This window comes from Salmo salar, chromosome 10, assembly GCF_965601325.2.
Source record: "Salmo salar chromosome 10, fSalSal1, whole genome shotgun sequence".
Classification (NCBI taxonomy): Eukaryota; Metazoa; Chordata; class Actinopteri; order Salmoniformes; family Salmonidae; genus Salmo; species Salmo salar.
Window position 1 is genome coordinate 2,746,643 of NC_138300.1, and position 25,858 is coordinate 2,772,500.

Genomic DNA, 25,858 nt, shown 5'->3' on the forward strand with positions numbered 1-25,858 from the left:
GTTAATAACATACTGCATGATGGTCCCCTGGAGCTGAGGGGGAGAGACAGGGTTAATAACATACTGCATGATGGTCCCCTGGAGCTGAGGGAGAGAGACAGGGTTAATAACATACTGCATGATGGTCCCCTGGAGCTGAGGGTGAGAGACAGGGTTAATAACATACTGCATGATGGTCCCCTGGAGCTGAGGGAGAGAGACAGGGTTAAAAACATACTGCATGATGGTCCCCTGGAGCTGAGGGGGAGAGACAGGGTTAATAACATACTGCATGATGGTCCCCTGGAGCTGAGGGGGAGAGACAGGGTTAATAACATACTGCATGATGGTCCCCTGGAGCTGAGGGGGAGAGACAGGGTTAATAACATACTGCATGATGGTCCCCTGGAGCTGAGGGAGAGAGACAGGGTTAATAACATACTGCATGATGGTCCCCTGGAGCTGAGGGAGAGAGACAGGGTTAATAACATACTGCATGATGGTCCCCTGGAGCTGAGGGAGAGAGACAGGGTTAAAAACATACTGCATGATGGTCCCCTGGAGCTGAGGGAGAGAGACAGGGTTAATAACATACTGCATGATGGTCCCCTGGAGCTGAGGGAGAGAGACAGGGTTAATAACATACTGCATGATGGTCCCCTGGAGCTGAGGGGGAGAGACAGGGTTAATAACATACTGCATGATGGTCCCCTGGAGCTGAGGGAGAGAGACAGGGTTAATAACATACTGCATGATGGTCCCCTGGAGCTGAGGGGGAGAGACAGGGTTAATAACATACTGCACGATGGTCCCCTGGAGCTGAGGGGGAGAGACAGGGTTAATAACATACTGCACGATGGTCCCCTGGAGCTGAGGGAGAGAGACAGGGTTAATAACATACTGCATGATGGTCCCCTGGAGCTGAGGGGGAGAGACAGGGTTAATAACATACTGCATGATGGTCCCCTGGAGCTGAGGGGGAGAGACAGGGTTAATAACATACTGCACGATGGTCCCCTGGAGCTGAGGGGGAGAGACAGGGTTAATAACATACTGCATGATGGTCCCCTGGAGCTGAGGGAGAGAGACAGGGTTAATAACATACTGCATGATGGTCCCCTGGAGCTGAGGGGGAGAGACAGGGTTAATAACATACTGCATGATGGTCCCCTGGAGCTGAGGGGGAGAGACAGGGTTAATAACATACTGCATGATGGTCCCCTGGAGCTGAGGGGGAGAGACAGGGTTAATAACATACTGCACGATGGTCCCCTGGAGCTTGTTGTATTTTCACTGGGTGGTTAGATCAGTGAAGAGAATGGTATATAGTCGTACCATTGGAGCTGAGGGAAGTAGCCCATTACCGAACACAACACTAAACAGGAAATGCTCACTCTCCTACATCCTGCCACCCCCTCCACCCACCATCCCTCCACCCTCCATCCCACCCCCCCTCCTCCACCCCTCCTCCACCCCTCTCCTTTCTCACCAGGCTCTTGACCACTTTGAGCAGCTCCTCCATGACCACAGCGATGCCCTGGTACCCCAGCAGACGGCACATGGCCTTGATGTGAGGAGGACCAACAAAGTGTCTGTAGAAACCGAAGATACTGCTGTACGCCAGGTTCAGAGCCTGTAGAGGAGAGAGGGGAGACAGAGACAGGAAGTTAAGGACCTGTAGAAACCAAAGATACTGCTGTACGCCAGGTTCAGAGCCTGTAGAGAGGGGAGACAGAGACAGGAAGTTAAGGACCTGTAGAAACCAAAGATACTGCTGTACGCCAGGTTCAGAGCCTGTAGAGAGGGGAGACAGAGACAGGAAGTTAAGGACCTGTAGAAACCAAAGATACTGCTGTACGCCAGGTTCAGAGCCTGTAGAGAGGGGAGACAGAGACAGGAAGTTAAGGACCTGTAGAAACCAAAGATACTGCTGTACGCCAGGTTCAGAGCCTGTAGAGAGGGGAGACAGAGACAGGAAGTTAAGGACCTGTAGAAACCAAAGATACTGCTGTACGCCAGGTTCAGAGCCTGTAGAGAGGGGAGACAGAGACAGGAAGTTAAGGACCTGTAGAAACCAAAGATACTGCTGTACGCCAGGTTCAGAGCCTGTAGAGAGGGGAGACAGAGACAGGAAGTTAAGGACCTGTAGAAACCAAAGATACTGCTGTACGCCAGGTTCAGAGCCTGTAGAGAGGGGAGACAGAGACAGGAAGTTAAGGACCTGTAGAAACCAAAGATACTGCTGTACGCCAGGTTCAGAGCCTGTAGAGAGGGGAGACCCGGTAAACCCTACGCTACACCCGGTAGACCCTACGCTACACCCGGTAAACCCTACGCCACACCCGGTAGACCCTACGCCACACCCGGTAGACCCTACGCCACACCCGGTAGACCCTACGCTACACCCGGTAGACCCTACGCTACACCTGATACCCCCTGGTCCAGCCAGACTAGGGGGTATCGCAGCCAGACTAGGGGGTATCGCAGCCAGACTAGGGGGTATCGCAGCCAGACTAGGGGGTATCGCAGCCAGACTAGGGGGTATTGCAGCCAGACTAGGGGGTATTACAGCTCTAATGATAGTTGAAGTCGGAAGTTTACATACACTTAGGTTGGAGTCATTAAAACTCGTTTTTCAACCACTCCACAAATTTCTTGTCAACAAACTATAGTTTTGCCAAATTGGTTAGGACATCTACTCTGTGCATGACAAATCGTTTTTCCAACAATTGTTAAGACAGATTATTTCACTTATAATTCACTGTATCACAATTCCAGTGGGTCAGAAGTTTATATACCGTAATTTCCGGACTATTGAGCGCACCTGAATATAAGCCGCACCCACTGAATTAAAAAATATATATTATTTTGAACATAAATAAGCCGCAGGTGTCTACCGGTACATTGAAACAAATGAACTTTACACGGGCTTTAACGAAACACGGCTTGTAACAAAAATAAATAGGCTTTAACGAAACACGGCTTGTAACAAAAATAAATAGGCTTTAACGAAACACGGCTTGTAACAAAAATAAAAAGGCTTTAACGAAACACGGCTTGTAACAAAAGTAAATAGGCTTTAACGAAACACGGCTTGTAACAAAAATAAAAAGGCTTTAACGAAACACGGCTTGTAACAAAAAATACAAAATTAGCAGTAAACAGTAGCCTACCAAGAAAGTCATTGGTCACCATCTTCCTCCTCCTGTGCACTGAAACCATCTCCTTCGGTGTCGGAGTTGAATATATTGGATCGTTTTCATTGTCGCTCTCGTCACTGTTTGACCTTAACCCATTCGGCAATTTCATTGGTCTAATGAAAGCTTCATGCCGCCAAAAAACTGAGCACGTCACAGAATGTGTTTTTTTGGAGAGAAAAAAATTGAAAGCGGGAAAAATCCATATATTGTCATTGTTTAAGCCGCGAGGTTCAAAGCGTGGGACAAAAGTTGCGACTTATAGTCCGGAATTTACGGTACACTAAGTTGACTGTGCCTTTAAACAGCTTGGAAAATTCCAGAAAATTATGTCATGGATTTAGAAGCTTCTGATAGGCTAATTGACATAATTTGAGTAAATTGGAGGTGTACCTGTGGATGTATTTCAAGGTCTACTTTCAAACTCAGTGCCTCTTTGCTTGACATCATGGGAAGATCAAAATAAATCAGCCAAGACCTCAGAAAAAAAATTATAGACCTCCACAAGTCTGGTTCATCCTTGGGAGCAATTTCCAAACGCCTGAAGGTACCACATTCATCTGTACAAACAATAGTACGCAAGTATAAACACCATGGGACCACGCAGCTGTCATACTGCTCAGGAAGGAGACACGTTCTGTCTCCTAGAGATGAACGTACTTTGGTGCGAAAAGTGCAAATCAATCCCAGAACAGCAGCAAAGGACCTTGTGAAGATGCTGGAGAAAACAGGTACAAAAGTATCTATATCCACAGTAAAATGAGTACTATATCGACATAGCCTGAAAGGCCGCTCAGCAAGGAAGAACCCACTGCTCCAAAACCGCCATAAAAAAGCCAGACTACGGTTTGTAACTGCACATGGGGACAAAGATCGTACTTTTTGGAGAAATGTCCTCTGGTCTGATGAAACAGAAATAGAACTGTTTGGCCATAATGACCATCGTTATATTTGGAGGAAAAAGGGGGAGGCTTGCAAGCTGAAAAACACCATCCCAACCGTGAAGCACGGGGGTGGCAGCATCATGTTGTGGGGGTGCTTTGCTGCAGGAGGGACTGGTGCACTTCACAAAATAGATGGCATCATGAGGAATTAAAATGATGTGGATATATTGAAGCAACATCTCAAGACATCAGTCAGGAAGTTAAAGCTTGGTCGCAAATGGGTCTTCCAAATGGACAATGACCCCAAGCATACTTCCAAAGTTGTGGCAAAATGGCTTAAGGACACAACAAAGTCAAGGTATTGGAGTGGCCATCACAAAGCCCTGACCTCAATCCTATAGAACATTTGTGGGCAGAACTGAAAAAGCGTGTGCGAGCAAGGAGGCACACAAACCTGACTCACTTACACCAGCTCTGCCAGGAGGAATGGGACAAAATCCACCCAACTTATTGTGGGAAGCTTGTGTGGAAGGCTACCCGAAACGTTTGACCCAAGTTAAACAATTTAAAGGCAATGCTACCAAATACTAATTGAGTGTATGTAAACTTCTGACCCACTGGGAATGTGATGAAAGAAATAAAAGCTGAAATAAATCTCTCTACTATTATTCTGACATTTCACATTCTTAAAATAAAGTGGTGATCCTAACTGACATAAGACAGGGCATTTTTACTAGGATTAAATGTCAAGAATTGTGAAAAACTGAGTTTAAATGTATTTGGCTAAGGTGTATGTAAACTTCCGACTTCAACTGTACATGTAGGTAGAGTTATTAAAGTGATGATGCATAGATAGTATCAGTGTGGCAGTGGTGTGGAGGGGGGGATGCGAATAGTCTGGGTAGCCATTTGACTAGATGTCCAGGAGTCTTATGGCTTGGGGGTAGAAGCTGTTTAGAAGCCTCCTGGACCTAGACTTGGCACTCTAGTACCACTTGCCGTGTGGTAGCAGAGAAAATAGTCTATGACTAGGGTGGCTGGAGTCTTTGACAACTTTTAGGGCCTCTCTCTGACACCGCCTGGTATAGAGGTCCTAGATGGCAGGAAGCTTGGCTCCAGTGATGTACTGGGCCGTTCGCACTACCCTCTGTAGTGCCTTGCGGTCGGAGGCTGAGCAGTTGCCATACCAGGCAGTGATGCAACCAGTCAGGATGCTCTCGATGGTGCAGCTGTAGAACCTTTTGAGGATCTGAGGACCCATGCCAAATCTTTTCAGTCTCCTGAGGGGGAATAGGTTTTGTCGTGCCCGCTTCACAACTGTCATGGTGTACTTGGACCATGTTAGTTTGTTGTTGATGTGGACACCAAGGAACTTGAAGCTCTCAACCGGCTCCACTTCAGCCCCGTCGATGAGAATGGGGGCGTGCTCCGTCTTCTGTTTCCTGTAGTCCACAATCATCTCCTTTGTCTTGATCACGTTGAGGGAGAGGTTGTTGTCCTAGAACGTCTCTGACCTCCTCCCTATAGGCTGTCTCATTGTTGTCAGTGATCAGGCCTACCACTAATGTGTCATCGGCAAATTTAATGATGTTGGGGTCGTGCCTGGCCGTGCAGTCATGAGTGAACAGGGAGTACAGGAGGGGACTGACCTCGCACCCCTGAGGGGCCCCCGTGTTGAGGATCAGCGTGGCGGATGTGTTGTCACCTACCCTTACCACCTGGGGGTGGCCTGTCAGGAAGTCCAGGATCCAGTTGCAGAGGGAGGAGTTTAGTCCCAGGGTCCTTAGCTTAGTGATGAGATTTGAGGACACTATGGTGTTGAACGCTGAGTTGTAGTGAATGAATAGCATTCTCACATAGGTGTTCCTTTTGTCCATGTAGGAAAAGGCAGTGTGGCGTGCAATATAGATTGCGTCATCTGTGGATCTGTTGGGGCGGTATGCAAATTGGAGTGGGTCTAGGGTTTCTGGGATAATGGTGTTGATGTGAGCCATGACCAGCCTTTCAAAGCACTTCATGGCTACAGACGTGAGTGCTACGGGTCTGTAGTCATTTAGGCAGGTTACCTTAGTGTTCTTGGGCACAGGCACTATGGTGTTCTGCTTGAAACATGTTGGTATTACAGACTCATTTACATTTACATTTTACATTTTAGTCATTTAGCAGACGCTCTTATCCAGAGCGACTTACAGTAGTGAATGCATACATTTCATTTTCATTTCATACAATTTTTTTTTTCTTCTTTTTTTTTGTACTTGGCCCCCCGTGGGAATCGAACCCACAACCCTGGCGTTGCAAACACCATGCTCTACCAACTGAGCTACGGGGAAGGCTGGAAGGCAGGAAGGCAGGAAGAGGTTGAAAATGTCAGTGAAGACACTTGCCAGTTGGTCAGCGCATGCTCGCAGTACACGTCCTGGTAATCCGTCTGGCCCCGCGGCCTTTTGAATGTTGACCTGTCTAAAGGTCTTCCTCACATCGGCTGCGGAGAGCGTGATCACACAGTCTTCCGGTACAGCTGGTGCTCTCATGAATGTTTCAGTGTTATTTGCCTCGAAGCGAGCATAGAAGTAGTTTAGCTCGTCCGGTAGGCTCGTATCACTGGGCAGCTCTCGGCTGTGCTTCCTTTTGTAGTCTGTAATAGTTTGCAAGCCCTGCCACATCCGACGAGCGTCAGAGCCGGTGTAGTACGACTCAATCTTAATCCTGTATTGACGCTTTGCCTGTTTGATGGTTCGTCGGAGGGCGTAGCGGGATTTCTTATAAGCTTCCGGGTTAGAGTCCCGCTCCTTGAAAGCGGCAGCTCTACCCTTTAGCTCAATGCGGATGTCGCCTGTAATCCATGGCTTCTGGTTGGGGTATGTACGTACGGTCACTGTGGGAAAGACGTCATGGATGCACTTATTGATGAAGCCGGTGACTGAGGTGGTATACTCCTCAATGCCATTGGAGGATTCCCGGAACATATTCCAGTCTGCCATCAAACCAGATGTTCCTGTATTCTGAGGCATACTCACTCTCATTTATATAAACAGATAAACCAATACCAGATGTTCTATGTCTGTTTGATACCAGATAAACCAATACCAGATGTTCTACGTCTGTTTGATACCAGATAAACCAATACCAGATGTTCTACGTCTGTTTGATACCAGATAAACCAATACCAGATGTTCTACGTCTGTTTGATACCAGAAAAACCAATACCAGATGTTCTACGTCTGTCTGATACCAGATGTTCTACGTCTGTTTGATACCAGATAAACCAATACCAGGTGTTCTACGTCTGTTTGATACCAGATAAACCAATACCAGATGTTCTATGTCTGTTTGATACCAGATAAACCAATACCAGGTGTTCTACGTCTGTTTGATACCAGAAAAACCAATACCAGATGTTCTACGTCTGTTTGATACCAGATAAACCAATACCAGATGTTCTACGTCTGTTTGATACCAGATAAACCAATACCAGGTGTTCTACATCTGTTTGATACCAGATAAACCAATACCAGGTGTTCTACATCTGTTTGATACCAGATAAACCAATACCAGGTGTTCTACGTCTGTTTGATACCAGATGTTCTACGTCTGTTTGATACCAGATAAACCGATACCAGATGTTCTACGTCTGTTTGATACCAGATAAACCGATACCAGGTGTTCTACGTCTGTTTGATACCAGATAAACCAATACCAGGTGTTCTACGTCTGTTTGATACCAGATAAACCAATATCAGGTGTTCTACGTCTGTTTGATACCAGATAAACCAATACCAGGTGTTCTACGTCTGTTTGATACCAGATAAACCAATACCAGATGTTCTACGTCTGTTTGATACCAGATGTTCTACATCTGTTTGATACCAGATAAACCAATACCAGATGTTCTGTCTGTTTGATACCAGATAAACCAATACCAGATGTTCTACGTCTGTTTGATACCAGATAAACCGATACCAGATGTTCTACGTCTGTTTGATACTAGATAAACCAATACCAGGTGTTCTACGTCTGTTTGATACCAGATAAACCAATACCAGGTGTACTACGTCTGTTTGATACCAGATAAACCAATACCAGGTGTTCTACGTCTGTTTGATACCAGATAAACCGATACCAGATGTTCTACGTCTGTTTGATACTAGATAAACCAATACCAGATGTTCTGTCTGTTTGATACCAGATAAACCGATACCAGATGTTCTACGTCTGTTTGATACCAGATAAACCGATACCAGATGTTCTACGTCTGTTTGATACCAGATAAACCAATACCAGATGTTCTACGTCTGTTTGATACCAGATAAACCAATACCAGATGTTCTACGTCTGTTTGATACCAGATAAACCGATACCAGATGTTCTATGTCTGTTTGATACCAGATAAACCAATACCAGATGTTCTACGTCTGTTTGATACCAGATAAACCAATACCAAGTGTTTGATATGTTCTACGTCTGTTTGGCTGAAACATAATTAGTGTGTGAGAGTTTGGCTTCAGGTAGTTTTACTGGGAGTTAGGGGTCAGGGATTAGGGTTGAACTGACCTTTGACCCGTACAGGTACTGGGGCTGAGAGTTAGGGTTGTACTGACCTATGACCCGTATAGATACTGAGGCTGAGAGTTAGGGTTGTACTGACCTATGACCCGTATAGATACTGAGGCTGAGAGTTAGGGTTGTACTGACCTATGACCCGTATAGATACTGAGGCTGAGAGTTAGGGTTGTACTGACCTTTGACCCGTATAGATACTGGGGCTGAGAGTTAGGGTTGTACTGACCTTTGACCCGTACAGATACTGAGGCTGAGAGTTAGGGTTGTACTGACCCTTTGACCCGTACAGATACTGGGGCTGAGAGTTAGGGTTGTACTGACCTTTGACCCGTACAGATACTGGGGCTGAGAGTTAGGGTTGTACTAACCTTTGACCCGTACAGGTACTGGGGCTGAGAGTTAGGGTTGTACTGACCTATGACCCGTACAGGTACTGGGGCTGAGAGTTAGGGTTGTACTGACCTTTGACCCGTACAGGTACTGGGCGTTGGGTTAGGGATGGAATAGGGATGAACTGACCTTTGACCCGTACTGGTACTGGGGCTGAGAGTTAGGGATGTACTGACCTTTGACCCGTACAGGTACTGGGGCTGAGAGTTAGGGTTGTACTGACCTTCGACCCGTACAGGTACTGAGGCTGAGAGTTAGGGTTGTACTGACCTTTGACCCGTACAGGTACAGGTACTGGGGCTGAGAGTTAGGGTTGTACTGACCTTTGACCCGTACAGGTACTGGGGCTGAGAGTAAGGGTTGTACTGACCTTTGACCCGTATAGATACTGAGGCTGAGAGTTAGGGTTGTACTGACCTTTGACCCGTACAGGTACTGGGCGTTGGGTTAGGGATGGAATAGGGATGAACTGACCTGTGACCCGTACAGGTACTGAGGCTGAGAGTTAGGGTTGTACTGACCTTTGACCCGTACAGGTACTGGGGCTGAGAGTTAGGGTTGTACTGACCTTTGACCCATACAGGTACTGAGGCTGAGAGTTAGGGTTGTACTGACCTTTGACCCGTACAGGTACTGGGCGTTGGGTTAGGGATGGAATAGGGATGAACTGACCTTTGACCCGTACAGGTACTGAGGCTGAGAGTTAGGGTTGTACTGACCTTTGACCCGTACAGGTACTGGGGCTGAGCGTTGGGCGGCTTGTCCCTCTGGAACTCCTGCGAGAACGGTAGGACCGTGCGGACAAACCTAGAGAGAGAGGGATTGGGTGTTTTATTTTCACTAACCACGTTTCCATGTTTTTATTTATTTATTTTATTTAACTAGGTAGGCTAGTTGAGAACAAGTTCTCATTTACAACTACGACCTGGCCAAGATAAAGCAAAGCAGTTTGACACATATAACAACACAGAGTTACACATGGAATAAACAAAACATACAGTCAATAATACAGTAGAAAAATAAGTCTATATACAATGTGAGCAAATGAGGTGAGATAAGGGAGGCAAAGGCAATAAATAGGCCATGGTGGCAAAGTAAATACAATATAGCAAGTAAAACACTGGAATGGTAGATTTGACAGTAGATGAGTGTGCAATGTAGAAATACTGGGGTGCAAAGGAGCAAAATAAATAAATAAATACAGTATGGGGATGAGGTAGTTGTTTGGGCTAAATTATAGATGGGCTATAGGTGCAGTGATCTGTGTGAGTAAAGTCATATCGTAGTAGTAGTAGTAGTAGTAGTAGTAATAGTGTGTAGTAGTAGTAGTAGTAGTAGTAGTAATAGTGTGTAGTAGTAGTAGTAGTAGTAGTAGTATTACCTGTTAGTAGATCCGTTGTAGCAGTAGTTGTGTGTAGTAGTAGTAGTAGTAGTAGTAGTAGTAGTTGTGTGTAGTAGTAGTAGTAGTAGTAGTAGTTGTGTGTAGTAGTAGTAGTAGTAGTAGTAGTAGTAGTAGTAGTAGTGTGTAGTAGTAGTGTGTAGTAGTAGTAGTGTGTAGTAGTAGTGGTGTGTAGTAGTAGTAGTAGTAGTAGTAGTGGTGTGTAGTAGTAGTAGTAGTAGTAGTGGTGTGTAGTAGTAGTAGTAGTGTGTGTAGTAGTAGTAGTAGTAGTAGTAGTAGTATTATTACCTGTTAGTAGATCCGTTGTAGCAGTAGTTGTGTGTAGTAGTAGTAGTGTGTTGTAGTAGTAGTGTGTTGTAGTAGTAGTGTGTTGTAGTAGTAGTGTAGTAGTAGTGTGTAGTAGAGGTAGTGTGCAGTAGTAGTAGTAGTGTGTAGTAGTAGTGTGTAGTAGTAGTAGTAGTAGTAGTGTGTAGTAGTAGTAGTGTGTAGTAGTAGTGTGTAGTAGTAGTGTGTAGTAGTGTGTAGTAGTAGTAGTGTGTAGTAGTGTGTAGTAGTAGTAGTAGTAGTAGTAGTGTGTAGTAGTAGTAGTAGTAGTGTGTAGTAGTGTGTAGTAGTAGTAGTAGTGTGTAGTAGTAGTAGTAGTAGTAGTAGTAGTGTTACCTGTTAGTAGAGCCGTTGTAGTAGTAGTAGTAGTAGTAGTAGTGTTACCTGTTAGTAGATCCGTTGTAGCAGTAGTAGTAGTAGTAGTTGTGTGTAGTAGTAGTAGTAGTAGTAGTTGTAGTAGTAGTGTTACCTGTTAGTAGATCCGTTGTAGCAGTAGTAGTAGTTGTGTGTAGTAGTAGTAGTAGTAATAGTAGTAGTAGTAGTAGTAGTAGTGTTACCTGTTAGTAGAGCCGTAGTAGTAGTAGTAGTAGTAGTAGTAGTAGTAGTAGTGTTACCTGTTAGTAGATCCGTTGTAGCAGTAGTAGTGTAGTAGTAATAGTAGTAGTAGTAGTAGTAGTAGTAGGTGTTACCTGTTAGTAGATCCGTTGTAGTAGTAATAGTAGTAGTAGTAGTAGTAGTAGTGTTACCTGTTAGTAGATCCGTTGTAGCAGTAGTAGTGTAGTAGTAATACACTGCTCAAAAAAATAAAGGGAACACTAAAATAACACATCCTAGATCTGAATGAATGAAATAATCTTATTAAATACTTTTTTCTTTACATAGTTGAATGTGCTGACAACAAAATCACACAAAAATAATCAATGGAAATCCAATTTATCAACCAATGGAGGTCTGGATTTGGAGTCACACTCAAAATTAAAGTGGAAAACCACACTACAGGCTGATCCAACTTTAATGTAATATCCTTAAAACAAGTCAAAATGAGGCTCAGAAGTGTGTGTGGCCTCCACGTGCCTGTATGACCTCCCTAAAATGCCTGGGCATGCTCCTGATGAGGTGGCGGATGGTCTCCTGAGGGATCTCCTCCCAGACCTGGACTAAAGCATCCGCCAACTCCTGGACAGTCTGTGGTGCAACGTGGCGTTGGTGGATGGAGCGAGACATGATGTCCCAGATGTGCTCAATTGGATTCAGGTCTGGGGAACGGGCGGGCCAGTCCATAGCATCAATGCCTTCCTCTTTCAGGAACTGCTGACACACTCCAGCCACATGAGGTCTAGCATTGTCTTGCATTAGGAGGAACCCAGGGCCAACTACACCAGCATATGGTCTCACAAGGGGTCTGAGGATCTCATCTCGGTACCTAATGGCAGTCAGGCTACCTCTGGCGAGCACATCGAGGGCTGTGCGGCCCCCCAAAGAAATGCCACCCTACACCATGACTGACCCACCGCCAAACCGGTCATGCTGGAGGATGTTGCAGGCAGCAGAACGTTCTCCACGGCGTCTCCAGACTCTGTCACGTCTGTCACATGTGCTCAGTGTGAACCTGCTTTCATCTGTGAAGAGCACAGGGCGCCAGTGGCGAATTTGCCAATCTTGGTGTTCTCTGGCAAATGCCAAACGTCCTGCACGGTGTTGGGCTGTAAGCACAACCCCCACCTGTGGACGTCGGGCCCTCATACCACCCTCATGCAGTCTGTTTCTGACCGTTTGAACAGACACATGCACATTTGTGGCCTGCTGGAGGTCATTTTGCAGGGCTCTGGCAGTGTTCCTCCTGCTCCTCCTTGCACAAAGGCGGAGGTAGCGGTCCTGCTGCTGGGTTGTTGCCCTCCTACGGCCTCCTCCATGTCTCCTGATGTACTGGCCTGTCTCCTGGTAGCGCCTCCATGCTCTGGACACTACGCTGACAGACACAGCAAACCTTCTTGCCACAGCTCGCATTGATGTGCCATCCTGGATGAGCTGCAGTACCTGAGCCACTTGTGTGGGTTGTAGACTCCGTCTCATGCTACCACTAGAGTGAAAGCACCGCCAGCATTCAAAAGTGACCAAAACATCAGCCAGGAAGCATAGGAACTGAGAAGTGGTCTGTGGTCCCCACCTGCAGAACCACTCCTTTATTGGGGGTGTCTTGCTAATTGCCTATAATTTCCACCTGGTGTCTATTCCATTTGCACAACAGCATGTGAAATTTTATTGTCAATCAGTGTTGCTTCCTAAGTGGACAGTTTGATTTCACAGAAGTGTGATTGACTTGGAGTTACATTGTGTTGTTTAAGTGTTCCCTTTATTTTTTTGAGCAGTATAGTAGTAGTAGTAGTAGTAGTAGTGTTACCTGTTAGTAGATCCGTTGTAGCAGTAGTAGTAGTAGTAGTTGTGTGTAGTAGTAGTAGTGTTACCTGTTAGTAGATCCGTTGTAGCAGTATAGTAGTAGTAGTAGTAGTAATAGTAGTAGTAGTAGTAGTAGTAGTAGTGTTACCTGTTAGTAGATCCGTTGTAGCAGTAGTAGTAGTAGTTGTGTGTAGTAGTAGTAGTGTTACCTGTTAGTAGATCCGTTGTAGCAGTAGTAGTAGTAGTTGTGTGTAGTAGTAGTAGTGTTACCTGTTAGTAGATCCGTTGTAGCAGTAGTAGTGTAGTAGTAATAGTAGTAGTAGTAGTAATAGTAGTAGTAGTAGTGTTACCTGTTAGTAGATCCGTTGTAGCAGTAGTAGTAGTAGTTGTGTGTAGTAGTAGTAGTAGTAGTAGTAGTAGTAGTGTTACCTGTTAGTAGATCCGTTGTAGCAGTAGTAGTAGTAGTTGTGTGTAGTAGTAGTAGTATTACCTGTTAGTAGATCCGTTGTAGCAGTAGTTGGGGAGGAAATCATAGTTGAGTTCCCAGAAGACGTGGAGTGTGATGCGTCCGTAGGGGGCGGAAACATTGTGATTGGCCTCCCGGAACATGGCGTCCATACTGTCCAGCGTCAGGAACTTCGACAGCAGCTTGTGGGTCATACGGTTGATGTTCATCAGACCTTCTAGTTCCTGTTACAGAGGAAGGGGAGAAGACAGCTTGTGGGTCATACGGTTGATGTCCAATCGGACCTTCTAGTTCCTGTTACAGAGGAAGGGGAGAAGACAGCTTGTGGGTCATACGGATGATGTCCAATCACCCCTTCTAGTTCCTGTTACACAGGAAGGGGAGAAGACAGCTTGTGGGTCATACGGATGATGTCCAATCACCCCTTCTAGTTCCTGTTACACAGGAAGGGGAGAAGACAGCTTGTGGGTCATACGGATGATGTCCAATCAGACCTTCTAGTTCCTGTTACAGAGGAAGGGGAGAAGACAGCTTGTGGGTCATACGGTTGATGTCCAATCGGACCTTCTAGTTCCTGTTACAGAGGAATGAGAGAAGACAGCTTGTGGGTCATACGGATGATGTCCAATCACCCCTTCTAGTTCCTGTTACAGAGGAAGGGGAGAAGACAGCTTGTGGGTCATACGGTTGATGTTCAATCGGACCTTCTAGTTCCTGTTACAGAGGAAGGGGAGAAGACAGCTTGTGGGTCATACGGTTGATGTTCAATCGGACCTTCTAGTTCCTGTTACAGAGGAAGGGGAGAAGACAGCTTGTGGGTCATACGGTTGATGTCCAATCGGACCTTCTAGTTCCTGTTACAGAGGAAGAGGAGAAGACAGCTTGTGGGTCATACGGTTGATGTCCAATCGGACCTTCTAGTTCCTGTTACAGAGGAAGAGGAGAAGACAGCTTGTGGGTCATACGGTTGATGTCCAATCGGACCTTCTAGTTCCTGTTACAGAGGAAGGGGAGAAGACAGCTTGTGGGTCATACGGTTGCTGTCCAATCGGACCTTCTAGTTCCTGTTACAGAGTGGACAGTCAATACATAACACAGACACACTTAAAGCAGGTCGTACCACGATGGATGTGAGGTCCTCGCTCTCGAAGCGGTTGATGGCCAGCTCCAGAGACTTGTAGAGAGCAGCAGACACTCTCTGGGTGATCAGACGGTTCAGGTCTATGGAACGACCCAGCAGCTACAGAGAGGAGAGGAACCAACGTGAGGGACAACCCAGACAGGCAAGGACTACATGAAGTAAAGAGAGGCAACACTGGGAAGAGGGAGCAGTGGGGGAAGAGGGAGCAGTGGGGGAAGAGGGAGCAGTGGGGGAAGAGGGAGCAGTGGGGGAAGAGGGAGCAGTGGGGGAGAGGGAGCAGTGGGGGAGAGGGAGCAGTGGGGGAGAGGGAGCAGTGGGGGAGAGGGAGCAGTGGGGGAGAGGGAGCAGTGGGGGGAGGGAGCAGTGGGGGGAGGGAGCAGTGGGGGAGAGGGAGCAGTGGGGGAGAGGGAGCAGTGGGGGAGAGGGAGCAGTGGGGGAGAGGGAGCAGTGGGGGAGAGGGAGCAGTGGGGGAGAGGGAGCAGTGGGGGAGAGGGAGCAGTGGGGGAGAGGGAGCAGTGGGGGAGAGGGAGCAGTGGGGGGAGGGAGCAGTGGGGGAGAGGGAGCAGTGGGGGAGAGGGAGCAGTGGGGGGAGGGAGCAGTGGGGGGAGGGCGTAGTGGGGGGGAGTAATGGGGGGAGGGAGTAATGGGAGGGAGTAGTGGGGGGGGTGACCACAACCAGTTTCAGCTGGATATTAGCTATGCGTTTTATTGAGTTGTAATTGGCTGACACAGTTCTCATCACCTCACACATTAACAGAGGAGCAGTAAATCTACTTTAATTTGCACACAGACCCCAACCCCCGTGGCAACTACATCAGACCCAACCCCCGTGGCAACTACATCAGACCTGAACGTGGCGTTGTTTCAGCAGGGTCTCGTAGCGGTTGGAGGGTTAGAGGTAAGGGGGTTACCTGGACGTGGCGTTGTTTCAGCAGGGTCTCGTAGCGGTTGGAGGGTTAGAGGTAAGGGGGTTACCTGGACGTGGCGTTGTTTCAGCAGGGTCTCGTAGCGGTTGGAGGGTTAGAGGTAAGGGGGTTACCTGGACGTGGCGTTGTTTCAGCAGGGTCTCGTAGCGGTTGGAGGGTTAGAGGTAAGGGGGTTACCTGGACGTGGCGTTGTTTCAGCAGGGTCTCGTAGCGGTTGGAGGGTTAGAGGTAAGGGGGTTACCTGGACGTGGCGTTGTTTCAGCAGGGTCTCGTAGCGGTTGGAGGGTTAGAGGTAAGGGGGTTACCTGGACGTGGCGTTGTTTCAGCAGGGTCTCGTAGCGGTTGGAGGGTTAGAGGTAAGGGGGTTACCTGGACGTGGCGTTGTTTCAGCAGGGTCTCGTAGCGGTTGGAGGGTTAGAGGTAAGGGGGTTACCTGGACGTGGCGTTGTTTCAGCAGGGTCTCGTAGCGGTTGGAGGGTTAGAGGTAAGGGGGTTACCTGGACGTGGCGTTGTTTCAGCAGGGTCTCGTAGCGGTTGGAGGGTTAGAGGTAAGGGGGTTACCTGGACGTGGCGTTGTTTCAGCAGGGTCTCGTAGCGGTTGGAGGGTTAGAGGTAAGGGGGTTACCTGGACGTGGCGTTGTTTCAGCAGGGTCTCGTAGCGGTTGGAGGGTTAGAGGTAAGGGGGTTACCTGGACGTGGCGTTGTTTCAGCAGGGTCTCGTAGCGGTTGGAGGGTTAGAGGTAAGGGGGTTACCTGGACGTGGCGTTGTTTCAGCAGGGTCTCGTAGCGGTTGGAGGGTTAGAGGTAAGGGGGTTACCTGGACGTGGCGTTGTTTCAGCAGGGTCTCGTAGCGGTTGGAGGGTTAGAGGTAAGGGGGTTACCTGGACGTGGCGTTGTTTCAGCAGGGTCTCGTAGCGGTTGGAGGGTTAGAGGTAAGGGGGTTACCTGGACGTGGCGTTGTTTCAGCAGGGTCTCGTAGCGGTTGGACGCGGGCCAGGGGATGTTGGCTCCCTGGTTCTTACAGTCCGCTCTCAGACGCTTGTCCAGCAGCAGACTGAGGAGAAGAGAGAAACAACACACCATATAAACAATAAAGACAACTAGAAAGAGACCCTACTTTAAGTTAAACACGCTGGGCAGAAGGGTACAGAAGTTAAAGGGAAATCTCCTGTAAACAGCTGAGGGATAGGGGTGGAGAAACACAACCACTCACTAACACCTCTGGACGTTAGGCACAAGTTGTCCAAAAATAAATAATCAATGAGGGAGTGTGTTTGATAAACATGAGGGAAAAAAAGGAATACTGTCTGTCTATCTGTAGGGTGTAGGAAACACCAAGACTCACACATACAGCCTAGTTCAGAAGGGCCAGTATTGAATTAGAAGGGCCAGTATTGAATGAGGAGGACCCATGTCGAAGGGCCAGTATTGAATGAGGAGGACCCATGTCGAAGGGCCAGTATTGAATTAGAAGGGCCAGTATTGAATGAGGAGGACCCATGTCGAAGGGCCAGTATTGAATTAGAAGGGCCAGTATTGAATGAGGAGGACCCATGTAGAAGGGCCAGTATTGAATGAGGAGGACACATGTAGAAGGGCCAGTATTGAATGAGGAGGACCCATGTAGAAGGGCCAGTATTGAATGAGGAGGACACATGTAGAAGGGCCAGTATTGAATGAGGAGGACACATGTAGAAGGGCCAGTATTGAATGAGGAGGACCCATGTAGAAGGGCCAGTATTGAATGAGGAGGACCCATGTAGAAGGGCCAGTATTGAATGAGGAGGACCCATGTAGAAGGGCCAGTATTGAATGAGGAGGACCCATGTAGAAGGGCCAGTATTGAATGAGGAGGACACATGTAGAAGGGCCAGTATTGAATGAGGAGGACCCATGTAGAAGGGCCAGTATTGAATGAGGAGGACACATGTAGAAGGGCCAGTATTGAATAAGGAGGACATGTCGATGGGCCAGTATTGAATAAGGAGGACATGTCGATGGGCCAGTATTCGGGTGACAGGTAGCCTTGTGGTTAGAGCGCTGGACTAGTCCCTGAGCTGACAAGGTAAAAATCTGTCGTTCTGCCCCTGAACAAGGCAGTTAACCCACTGTTCCCCAGTAGGCCGTCAATGTAAATAAGAATTTGTTCTTAACTGACTTGCCTAGTTAAATAAAATAAAATTGAATAAGGAGGACACATGTAGAAGGGCCAGTGGTTCTTCTTGGGGACTTATAAGGAACTGGGGACATTGTAAAATCAGCCAATTGGAATCTAAAATGGGTATAGCAGATAAAAAAGGTAGAAATTAAACTTGTGTCATTTCAATTGGGTGCATAAACACTATCCAAAACAAGAGGGGTAGTAAACAGTTTCCCAGGGTAGTCAACAGTTTACCAGGGTAGTCAACAGTTTCCACAGCGTGTAAACAAACCCAACAGGTCAATGAGGCAGCGTGTAAACAAACCCAACAGGTCAATGAGGCAGCGTGTAAACAAACCCAACAGGTCAATGAGGCAGCGTGTAAACAAACCCAACAGGTCAATGAGGCAGCGTGTAAACAAACCCAACAGGTCAATGAGGCAGCGTGTAAACAAACCCAACAGCTCAATGAGGCAGCGTGTAAACAAACCCAACAGGTCAATGAGGCAGCGTGTAAACAAACCCAACAGGTCAATGAGGCAGCGTGTAAACAAACCCAACAGGTCAATGAGGCAGCGTGTAAACAAACCCAACAGGTCAATGAGGCAGCGTGTAAACAAACCCAACAGGTCAATGAGGCAGCGTGTAAACAAACCCAACAGGTCAATGAGGCAGCGTGTAAACAAACCCAACAGCTCAATGAGGCAGCGTGTAAACAAACCCAACAGGTCAATGAGGCAGCGTGTAAACAAACCCAACAGGTCAATGAGGCAGCGTGTAAACAAACCCAACAGGTCAATGAGGCAGCGTGTAAACAAACCCAACAGGTCAATGAGGCAGCGTGTAAACAAACCCAACAGGTCAATGAGGCAGCGTGTAAACAAACCCAACAGGTCAATGAGGCAGCGTGTAAACAAACCCAACAGGTCAATGAGGCAGCGTGTAAACAAACCCAACAGGTCAATGAGGCAGCGTGTAAACAAACCCAACAGGTCAATGAGGCAGCGTGTAAACAAAGGAATTACGTAAAACCCTTAATAAAATAAAAAGGCTACCAAACTCGATTAAAACATTCGATCACATCAATAAGCCTGAGTGGGTTCTACTTCCGAACTACACATAAATAGTCATACCACAGGTAGGATAGTAAGTAAGTAGCCTAAGTTAGTTGCTGATCTATAAACAAGTCTTATCGATGTGGTGTTGAGAGTCAGAGATAAAGTATTTTCCATCATGACACCTGGATGGTCCCGTACTAGTTGTTTGGCCTGCCCAAAAGCTGCTCGCTGCCTGGACACAGTAGGGGACTAGTCCTGGTAGATAGGGAAGCTCTGTCCCTGAAAGCTGCCTGGACACAGTAGGGGAGCTGACTACTCCAGGTAGGTAGTCAGGTCAGAGACACTGGTAGATAGATCCCCAGCCAGGTGTTTCACGTCAGACTCCAGGGAGGTAGTCAGGTCAGAGACACTGGTAGATAGATCCCCAGCCAGGTGTTTCACATCAGACTCCAGGGAGGTAGTCAGGTCAGAGACACTGGTAGATAGATCCCCAGCCAGGTGTTTCACATCAGACTCCAGGGAGGTAGTCAGGTCAGAGACACTGGTAGATAGATCCCCAGCAGCCAGGTGTTTCACGTCAGACTCCAGGTAGGTAGTCAGGTCAGAGACACTGGTAGATAGATCCCCAGCAGCCAGGTGTTTCACATCAGACTCCAGGGAGGTAGTCAGGTCAGAGACACTGGTAGATAGATCCCCAGCCAGGTGTTTCACGTCAGACTCCAGGGAGGTAGTCAGGTCAGAGACACTGGTAGATAGATCCCCAGCAGCCAGGTGTTTCACATCAGACTCCAGGGAGGTAGTCAGGTCAGAGACACTGGTAGATAGATCCCCAGCAGCCAGGTGTTTCACGTCAGACTCCAGGGAGGTAGTCAGGTCAGAGACACTGGTAGATAGATCCCCAGCCAGGTGTTTCACATCAGACTACAGGGAGGTAGTCAGGTCAGAGACACTGGTAGATAGATCCCCAGCAGCCAGGTGTTTCACGTCAGACTCCAGGGAGGTAGTCAGGTCAGAGACACTGGTAGATAGATCCCCAGCAGCCAGGTGTTTCACGTCAGACTCCAGGGAGGTAGTCAGGTCAGAGACACTGGTAGATAGATCCCCAGCAGCCAGGTGTTTCACGTCAGACTCCAGGGAGGTAGTCAGGTCAGAGACACTGGTAGATAGATCCCCAGCCAGGTGTTTCACGTCAGACTCCAGGGAGGTAGTCAGGTCAGAGACACTGGTAGATAGATCCCCAGCCAGGTGTTTCACGTCAGACTCCAGGGAGGTAGTCAGGTCAGAGACACTGGTAGATAGATCCCCAGCCAGGTGTTTCACGTCAGACTCCAGGGAGGTAGTCAGGTCAGAGACACTGGTAGATAGATCCCCAGCCAGGTGTTTCACATCAGACTCCAGGGAGGTAGTCAGGTCAGAGACACTGGTAGATAGATCCCCAGCCAGGTGGTTCACGTCAGACTCCAGGGAGGTAGTCAGGTCAGAGACACTGGTAGATAGATCCCCAGCCAGGTGTTTCACGTCAGACTCCAGGGAGGTAGTCAGGTCAGAGACACTGGTAGATAGATCCCCAGCCAGGTGTTTCACGTCAGACTCCAGGGAGGTAGTCAGGTCAGAGACACTGGTAGATAGATCCCCAGCAGCCAGGTGTTTCACGTCAGACTCCAGGGAGGTAGTCAGGTCAGAGACACTGGTAGATAGATCCCCAGCCAGGTGTTTCACGTCAGACTCCAGGGAGGTAGTCAGGTCAGAGACACTGGTAGATAGATCCCCAGCCAGGTGTTTCACATCAGACTCCAGGGAGGTAGTCAGGTCAGAGACACTGGTAGATAGAGCCCCAGCCAGGTGTTTCACGTCAGACTCCAGGGAGGTAGTCAGGTCAGAGACACTGGTAGATAGATCCCCAGCCAGGTGTTTCACGTCAGACTCCAGGGAGGTAGTCAGGTCAGAGACACTGGTAGATAGATCCCCAGCCAGGTGTTTCACATCAGACTACAGGGAGGTAGTCAGGTCAGAGACACTGGTAGCGGAGGTCTCCAGTGTTGCAATCGTCACGGTGTGCACTCTGTTGTTATTTTGAGTGATGCAAAGCGCGTACCTCCAGGCTTACAGTCTCAGGAGAGGGCGGTAATGATGAAAAAGGGTCTTGTAGGCCGGGTTCTCTCAGTCCTATTTTTGTCTTTATGTTTCATGACAGGCTGATTTGAAAGCAGTAGTAGTCTTGCGTACTACAGACACGGATCACCAAACTAATATTTTAAAATAAATACAGGTTTATTGCTAAATTCACATAAACTTTAAGAATATTGCAAGAGCAAACGGAAAACATGTCAGTCGCACATTGCGTCGCCCCACCCGTATTTTTCAGTTATTGAACAGTATCGATTCAAAACGTTTAACGTACCTTCCAGCAAGAATCTTGTAGTAGGCAAATATCTGATCAGCCAGCTTGTAGACAAACTGATCAAAACACAGGTTGACCTGCAGTAAGAGGGAGTAATATAGGTTAGTGATCTGAAATACAGCCTCCTGCAACACAGGTTGACCTGCAGTAAGAGGGAGTAATATAGGTTAGTGATCAGAAATACAGCCTCCTGCAACACAGGCTGACCTGCAGTGAGAGGGAGTATTATAGGTTAGTGATCTGAAATACAGCCTCCTGCAACACAGGTTGACCTGCAGTAAGATGGAGTAATATAGGTTAGTGATCTGAAATACAGCCTCCTGCAACACAGGTTGACCTGCAGTAAGATGGAGTAATATAGGTTAGTGATCTGAAATACAGCCTCCTGCAACACAGGTTGACCTGCAGTAAGAGGGAGTAATATAGGTTAGTGATCTGAAATACAGCCTCCTGCAACACAGGTTGACCTGCAGTAAGAGGGAGTAATATAGGTTAGTGATCTGAAATACAGCCTCCTGCAACACAGGCTGACCTGCAGTGAGAGGGAGTATTATAGGTTAGTGATCTGAAATACAGCCTCCTGCAACACAGGTTGACCTGCAGTAAGAGGGAGTAATATAGGTTACTGATCTGAAATACAGCCTCCTGCAACACAGGTTGACCTGCAGTAAGAGGGAGTAATATAGGTTAGTGATCTGAAATACAGCCTCCTGCAACACAGGTTGACCTGCAGTAAGAGGGAGTAATATAGGTTAGTGATCTGAAATACAGCCTCCTGCAAGAACACCATTCAAATCAAAAGCTAATGTTACAGGTCACTGGCAAGCTCCCCTCAACAAGGAAGTACAATATCATTCATATTCAAAATGACTAGTGATGACCAGTCTAATGGTGGACTACGTACCTCTGCTTCGATCTCATCGTAGAGGAATTGCTTCTTGAACTTGGTCAGGGCGTAGTGAGCGCTGTCATTATAGAGGTCCAGAGGATACAGCACATACCTGAAGGACAGAGACTTCATGAGACTGGAAGACACTACTCTGTGTGTGAGTGTGTGAGTGAGTGAGTGAGTGAGTGAGTGAGTGAGTGAGTGAGTGAGAGAGAGAGTGAGAGAGAGAGTGAGAGAGAGAGCGTGCGTACTCCATCATTGAAGCCTCCTTCGTCTCCAGGATGTGGTCTGTGAGGATCCAGGGCATGGACATCTCGATGGGGAACTGGATCCTGCGACCCATAGTCAACTCCAGGAAGAACTCTCTGAACCAGAGCTGGGACAAGTCACAGCACTGCTGCAGGGTCTCTGTTAGGGAGGACAGAGGGACAGATAGAGGGTTAGAGAGGGGACAGAGACAGACAGAGGGTTAGAGAGGGGACAGAGAGACAGACAGAGGGGACAGAGAGACAGACAGAGGGTTAGAGAGGGGACAGAGGGACAGATAGAGGGTTAGAGAGGGGACAGAGACAGACAGAGGGTTAGAGAGGGGACAGAGAGACAGACAGAGGGGACAGGGGGACAGAGAGACAGACAGAGGGGACAGAGAGACAGACAGAGGGTTAGAGAGGGGACAGAGGGACAGATAGAGGGTTAGAGAGGGGACAGAGACAGACAGAGGGTTAGAGAGGGGACAGAGAGACAGACAGAGGGGACAGGGGGACAGAGAGACAGACAGAGGGGACAGAGAGACAGACAGAGGGTGAGAGAGGGGACAGAGGGACAGATAGAGGGTTAGAGAGGGGACAGAAACAGACAGAGGGTTAGAGAGGGGACAGAGAGACAGACAGAGGGGACAGGGGGACAGAGAGAGACAGAGGGGACAGGGGGACAGAGAGCAGGATGGTAAACTCCTTACCGCTGAAGTTGAGCAGGTGGGTATAGAAGAAGGACTCTCGGTGGAACTTCTCCATATCCATGATGGTGGGTCCCTCCAGACTGCTGCGGAGAGTCTTCTTAGATCCACTCTTATCAGCGATCAGAGACTCCAGCATGGTACGGACCATGTACAGCTACAGAGGAAGAGGAGGAGGAGAGGAAGAGGAGGATAGAGGAGGAGGATAGAGGAGGATATAGGAGAGGAGGAGGAGGAGAGGAAAGGCACAGAGGAAGAGGAGGAGGAGGAGAGGAGGATAGAGGAGAGGAAGAGGAGGATAGAGGAGGAGGATAGAGGAGAGGAGGATATAGGAGAGGAGAGGAGGAGGAGGAGAGGAAAGGCACAGAGGAAGAGGAGGAGGAGGAGAGGAGGATAGAGGAGAGGAAGAGGAGGATAGAGGAGAGGAAGAGGAGGATAGAGGAGAGGAAGAGGAGGAGGAGAGGAAGAGGAGGATTGAGACACACAACATGGCTTCAGGCTGGATCTTAGTAGTGAGAAACATGAGAGAGAGGAAGAGACAGACCGAGGGTGCTGAGAGAGGGGGGGGGAGAGAGACAGACCGAGGGTGCTGAGAGAGAGGGGGGGAGAGAGACAGACCGAGGGTGCTGAGAGAGAGGGGGGGAGAGAGACAGACCGAGGGTGCTGAGAGAGAGCGAGACAGACCGAGGGTGCTGAGAGAGAGCGAGACAGACCGAGGGTGCTGAGAGAGAGCGAGACAGACCGAGGGTGCTGAGAGAGAGGGGGGGAGAGAGACAGACCGAGGGTGCTGAGAGAGAGGGGGGGAGAGAGACAGACCGAGGGTGCTGAGAGAGAGCGAGACAGACCGAGGGTGCTGAGAGAGAGAGGAAGAGAGACAGACCGAGGGTGCTGAGAGAGAGCGAGACAGACCGAGGGTGCTGAGAGAGAGAGGGAGAGAGACAGACCGAGGGTGCTGAGAGAGAGAGGGAGAGAGACAGACCGAGGGTGCTGAGAGAGAGAGGGAGAGAGACAGACCGAGGGTGCTGAGAGAGAGAGGGAGAGAGACAGACCGAGGGTGCTGAGAGAGAGAGAGAGACAGACAGACCGAGGGTGCTGAGAGAGAGAGGGAGAGAGACAGACCGAGGGTGCTGAGAGAGGGGGAGAGAGACACCGAGGGTGCTGAGAGAGAGAGGGAGAGAGACAGACCGAGGGTGCTGAGAGAGAGAGAGACACCGAGGGTGCTGAGAGAGAGAGGGAGAGAGACAGACCGAGGGTGCTGAGAGAGAGAGAGACACCGAGGGTGCTGAGAGAGAGAGGGAGAGAGACAGACCGAGGGTGCTGAGAGAGAGAGGGAGAGAGACAGACCGAGGGTGCTGAGAGAGAGAGGGAGAGAGACAGACCGAGGGTGCTGAGAGAGAGAGGGAGAGAGACAGACCGAGGGTGCTGAGAGAGGGGGAGAGAGACACCGAGGGTGCTGAGAGAGGGGACTCAGACAGACCTGTGTGCTGGAGGGGCCGACGGCGCGGCGTGGGACCTTGATGTCAAAGCCACCCTTGGGGTCTTTCTCTCCTCGCAGGGCCGGGTCATTGTGGGGCTCATGTCCCGCCTCCCAATCACAGATGGTCTTCCTGATGGCCTGCAGGACACTGGGGAGAGAAACACGGTGATTAGTACATCAGACTGAGTGTGTGTGTGTGGCTCTGTGTGTGTGTGTGGCTCGGGGGGGGTGTGTGTGTGTGTGTGTGTGTGTGGTGTGTGTGTGTGGCGTCTGTGTGTGTGTGTGTGTGTGGCTCTGTGTGTGTGGCTCGTGTGTGTGGCTCGTGTGTGGCTCTGTGTGTGGCTCTGTGTGTGTGTGTGTGTGTGTGGCTCTGTGTGTGTGTGTGTGTGTGTGGCTCTGTGTGTGTGTGTGTGTGTGTGGCTCTGTGTGTGTGTGTGTGTGTGTGCTCTGTGTGGTGTGTGTGTGTGTGTGTGTGTGGCTCTGTGTGTGTGTGGCTCTGTGTGTGTGTGGCTCGTGTGTGTGTGGCTCTGTGTGTGTGTGGCTCTGTGTGTTGTGGCTCTGTGTGTGTGTGCTCTGTGTGTGTGTGTGCGTGGCTCTGTGTGTGTGTGTGCGTGTGTGGCTCTGTGTGTGTGTGTGCGTGTGTGGCTCTGTGTGTGTGTGTGCGTGTGTGGCTCTGTGTGTGTGTGTGCGTGTGTGGCTCTGTGTGTGTGTGTGTGTGTGTGCGCGCGGCTCTGTGTGTGTGTGTGTGCGCGCGTGGCTCTGTGTGCGCGTGCGCGTGTGGCTCTGTGTGCGCGTGTGCGCGTGTGGCTCTGTGTGTGTGTGTGCGCGCGTGCGCGTGTGGCTCTGTGTGTGTGTGTGTGTGTGTGTGTGCGCGCGTGCGTGCGCGTGTGGCTCTGTGTGTGTGTGTGCGCGCGTGCGCGTGTGGCTCTGTGTGTGTGTGTGCGCGCGTGCGCGTGTGGCTCTGTGTGCGCGCGTGCGCGTGTGGCTCTGTGTGTGCGCGCGCGTGCGCGTGTGGCTCTGTGTGTGCGCGCGCGTGCGCGTGTGGCTCTCTGTGTGCGTGTGCGGCTCTCTGTGTGCGCGTGCGGCTCTCTGTGTGCGCGTGCGGCTCTCTGTGTGCGCGTGCGGCTCTCTGTGTGCGCGTGCGGCTCTCTGTGTGCGCGTGCGGCTCTCTGTGTGCGCGTGCGGCTCTCTGTGTGCGCGTGCGGCTCTCTGTGTGCGCGTGCGGCTCTCTGTGTGCGCGTGCGGCTCTCTGTGTGCGCGTGCGGCTCTCTGTGT

General features: G+C 49.1%; 1 protein-coding gene across 9 annotated transcripts in view; it reads right to left on the reverse strand.

The window, feature by feature from the left end:
* The window catches only part of LOC106590724 (cytoplasmic FMR1-interacting protein 1 homolog), an 81,429-nt gene that overhangs the window by 16,014 nt on the left and 39,557 nt on the right, over window positions 1-25,858 (reverse strand). For 7 of the 9 annotated variants that reach the window (XM_082956667.1, XM_082956663.1, XM_082956665.1 and 4 more), the window contains 10 exons: window positions 24,584-24,731; window positions 23,110-23,263; window positions 22,403-22,559; window positions 22,167-22,263; window positions 21,263-21,339; window positions 16,609-16,717; window positions 14,717-14,836; window positions 13,621-13,820; window positions 9,730-9,817; window positions 1,469-1,612 (listed from right to left, as the gene is read on the reverse strand). In XM_082956667.1, the coding sequence (XP_082812793.1) occupies window positions 1,469-1,612; window positions 9,730-9,817; window positions 13,621-13,820; window positions 14,717-14,836; window positions 16,609-16,717; window positions 21,263-21,339; window positions 22,167-22,263; window positions 22,403-22,559; window positions 23,110-23,263; window positions 24,584-24,731 (1,294 nt within the window). Of the gene's footprint in view, window positions 1-1,468; window positions 1,613-1,654; window positions 1,696-2,200; window positions 2,242-9,729; window positions 9,818-13,620; window positions 13,821-14,716; window positions 14,837-16,608; window positions 16,718-21,262; window positions 21,340-22,166; window positions 22,264-22,402; window positions 22,560-23,109; window positions 23,264-24,583; window positions 24,732-25,858 lie in introns of all 9 variants that reach the window. The other 2 variants (XM_082956666.1, XM_082956664.1) reach the window with 2 other exon arrangements.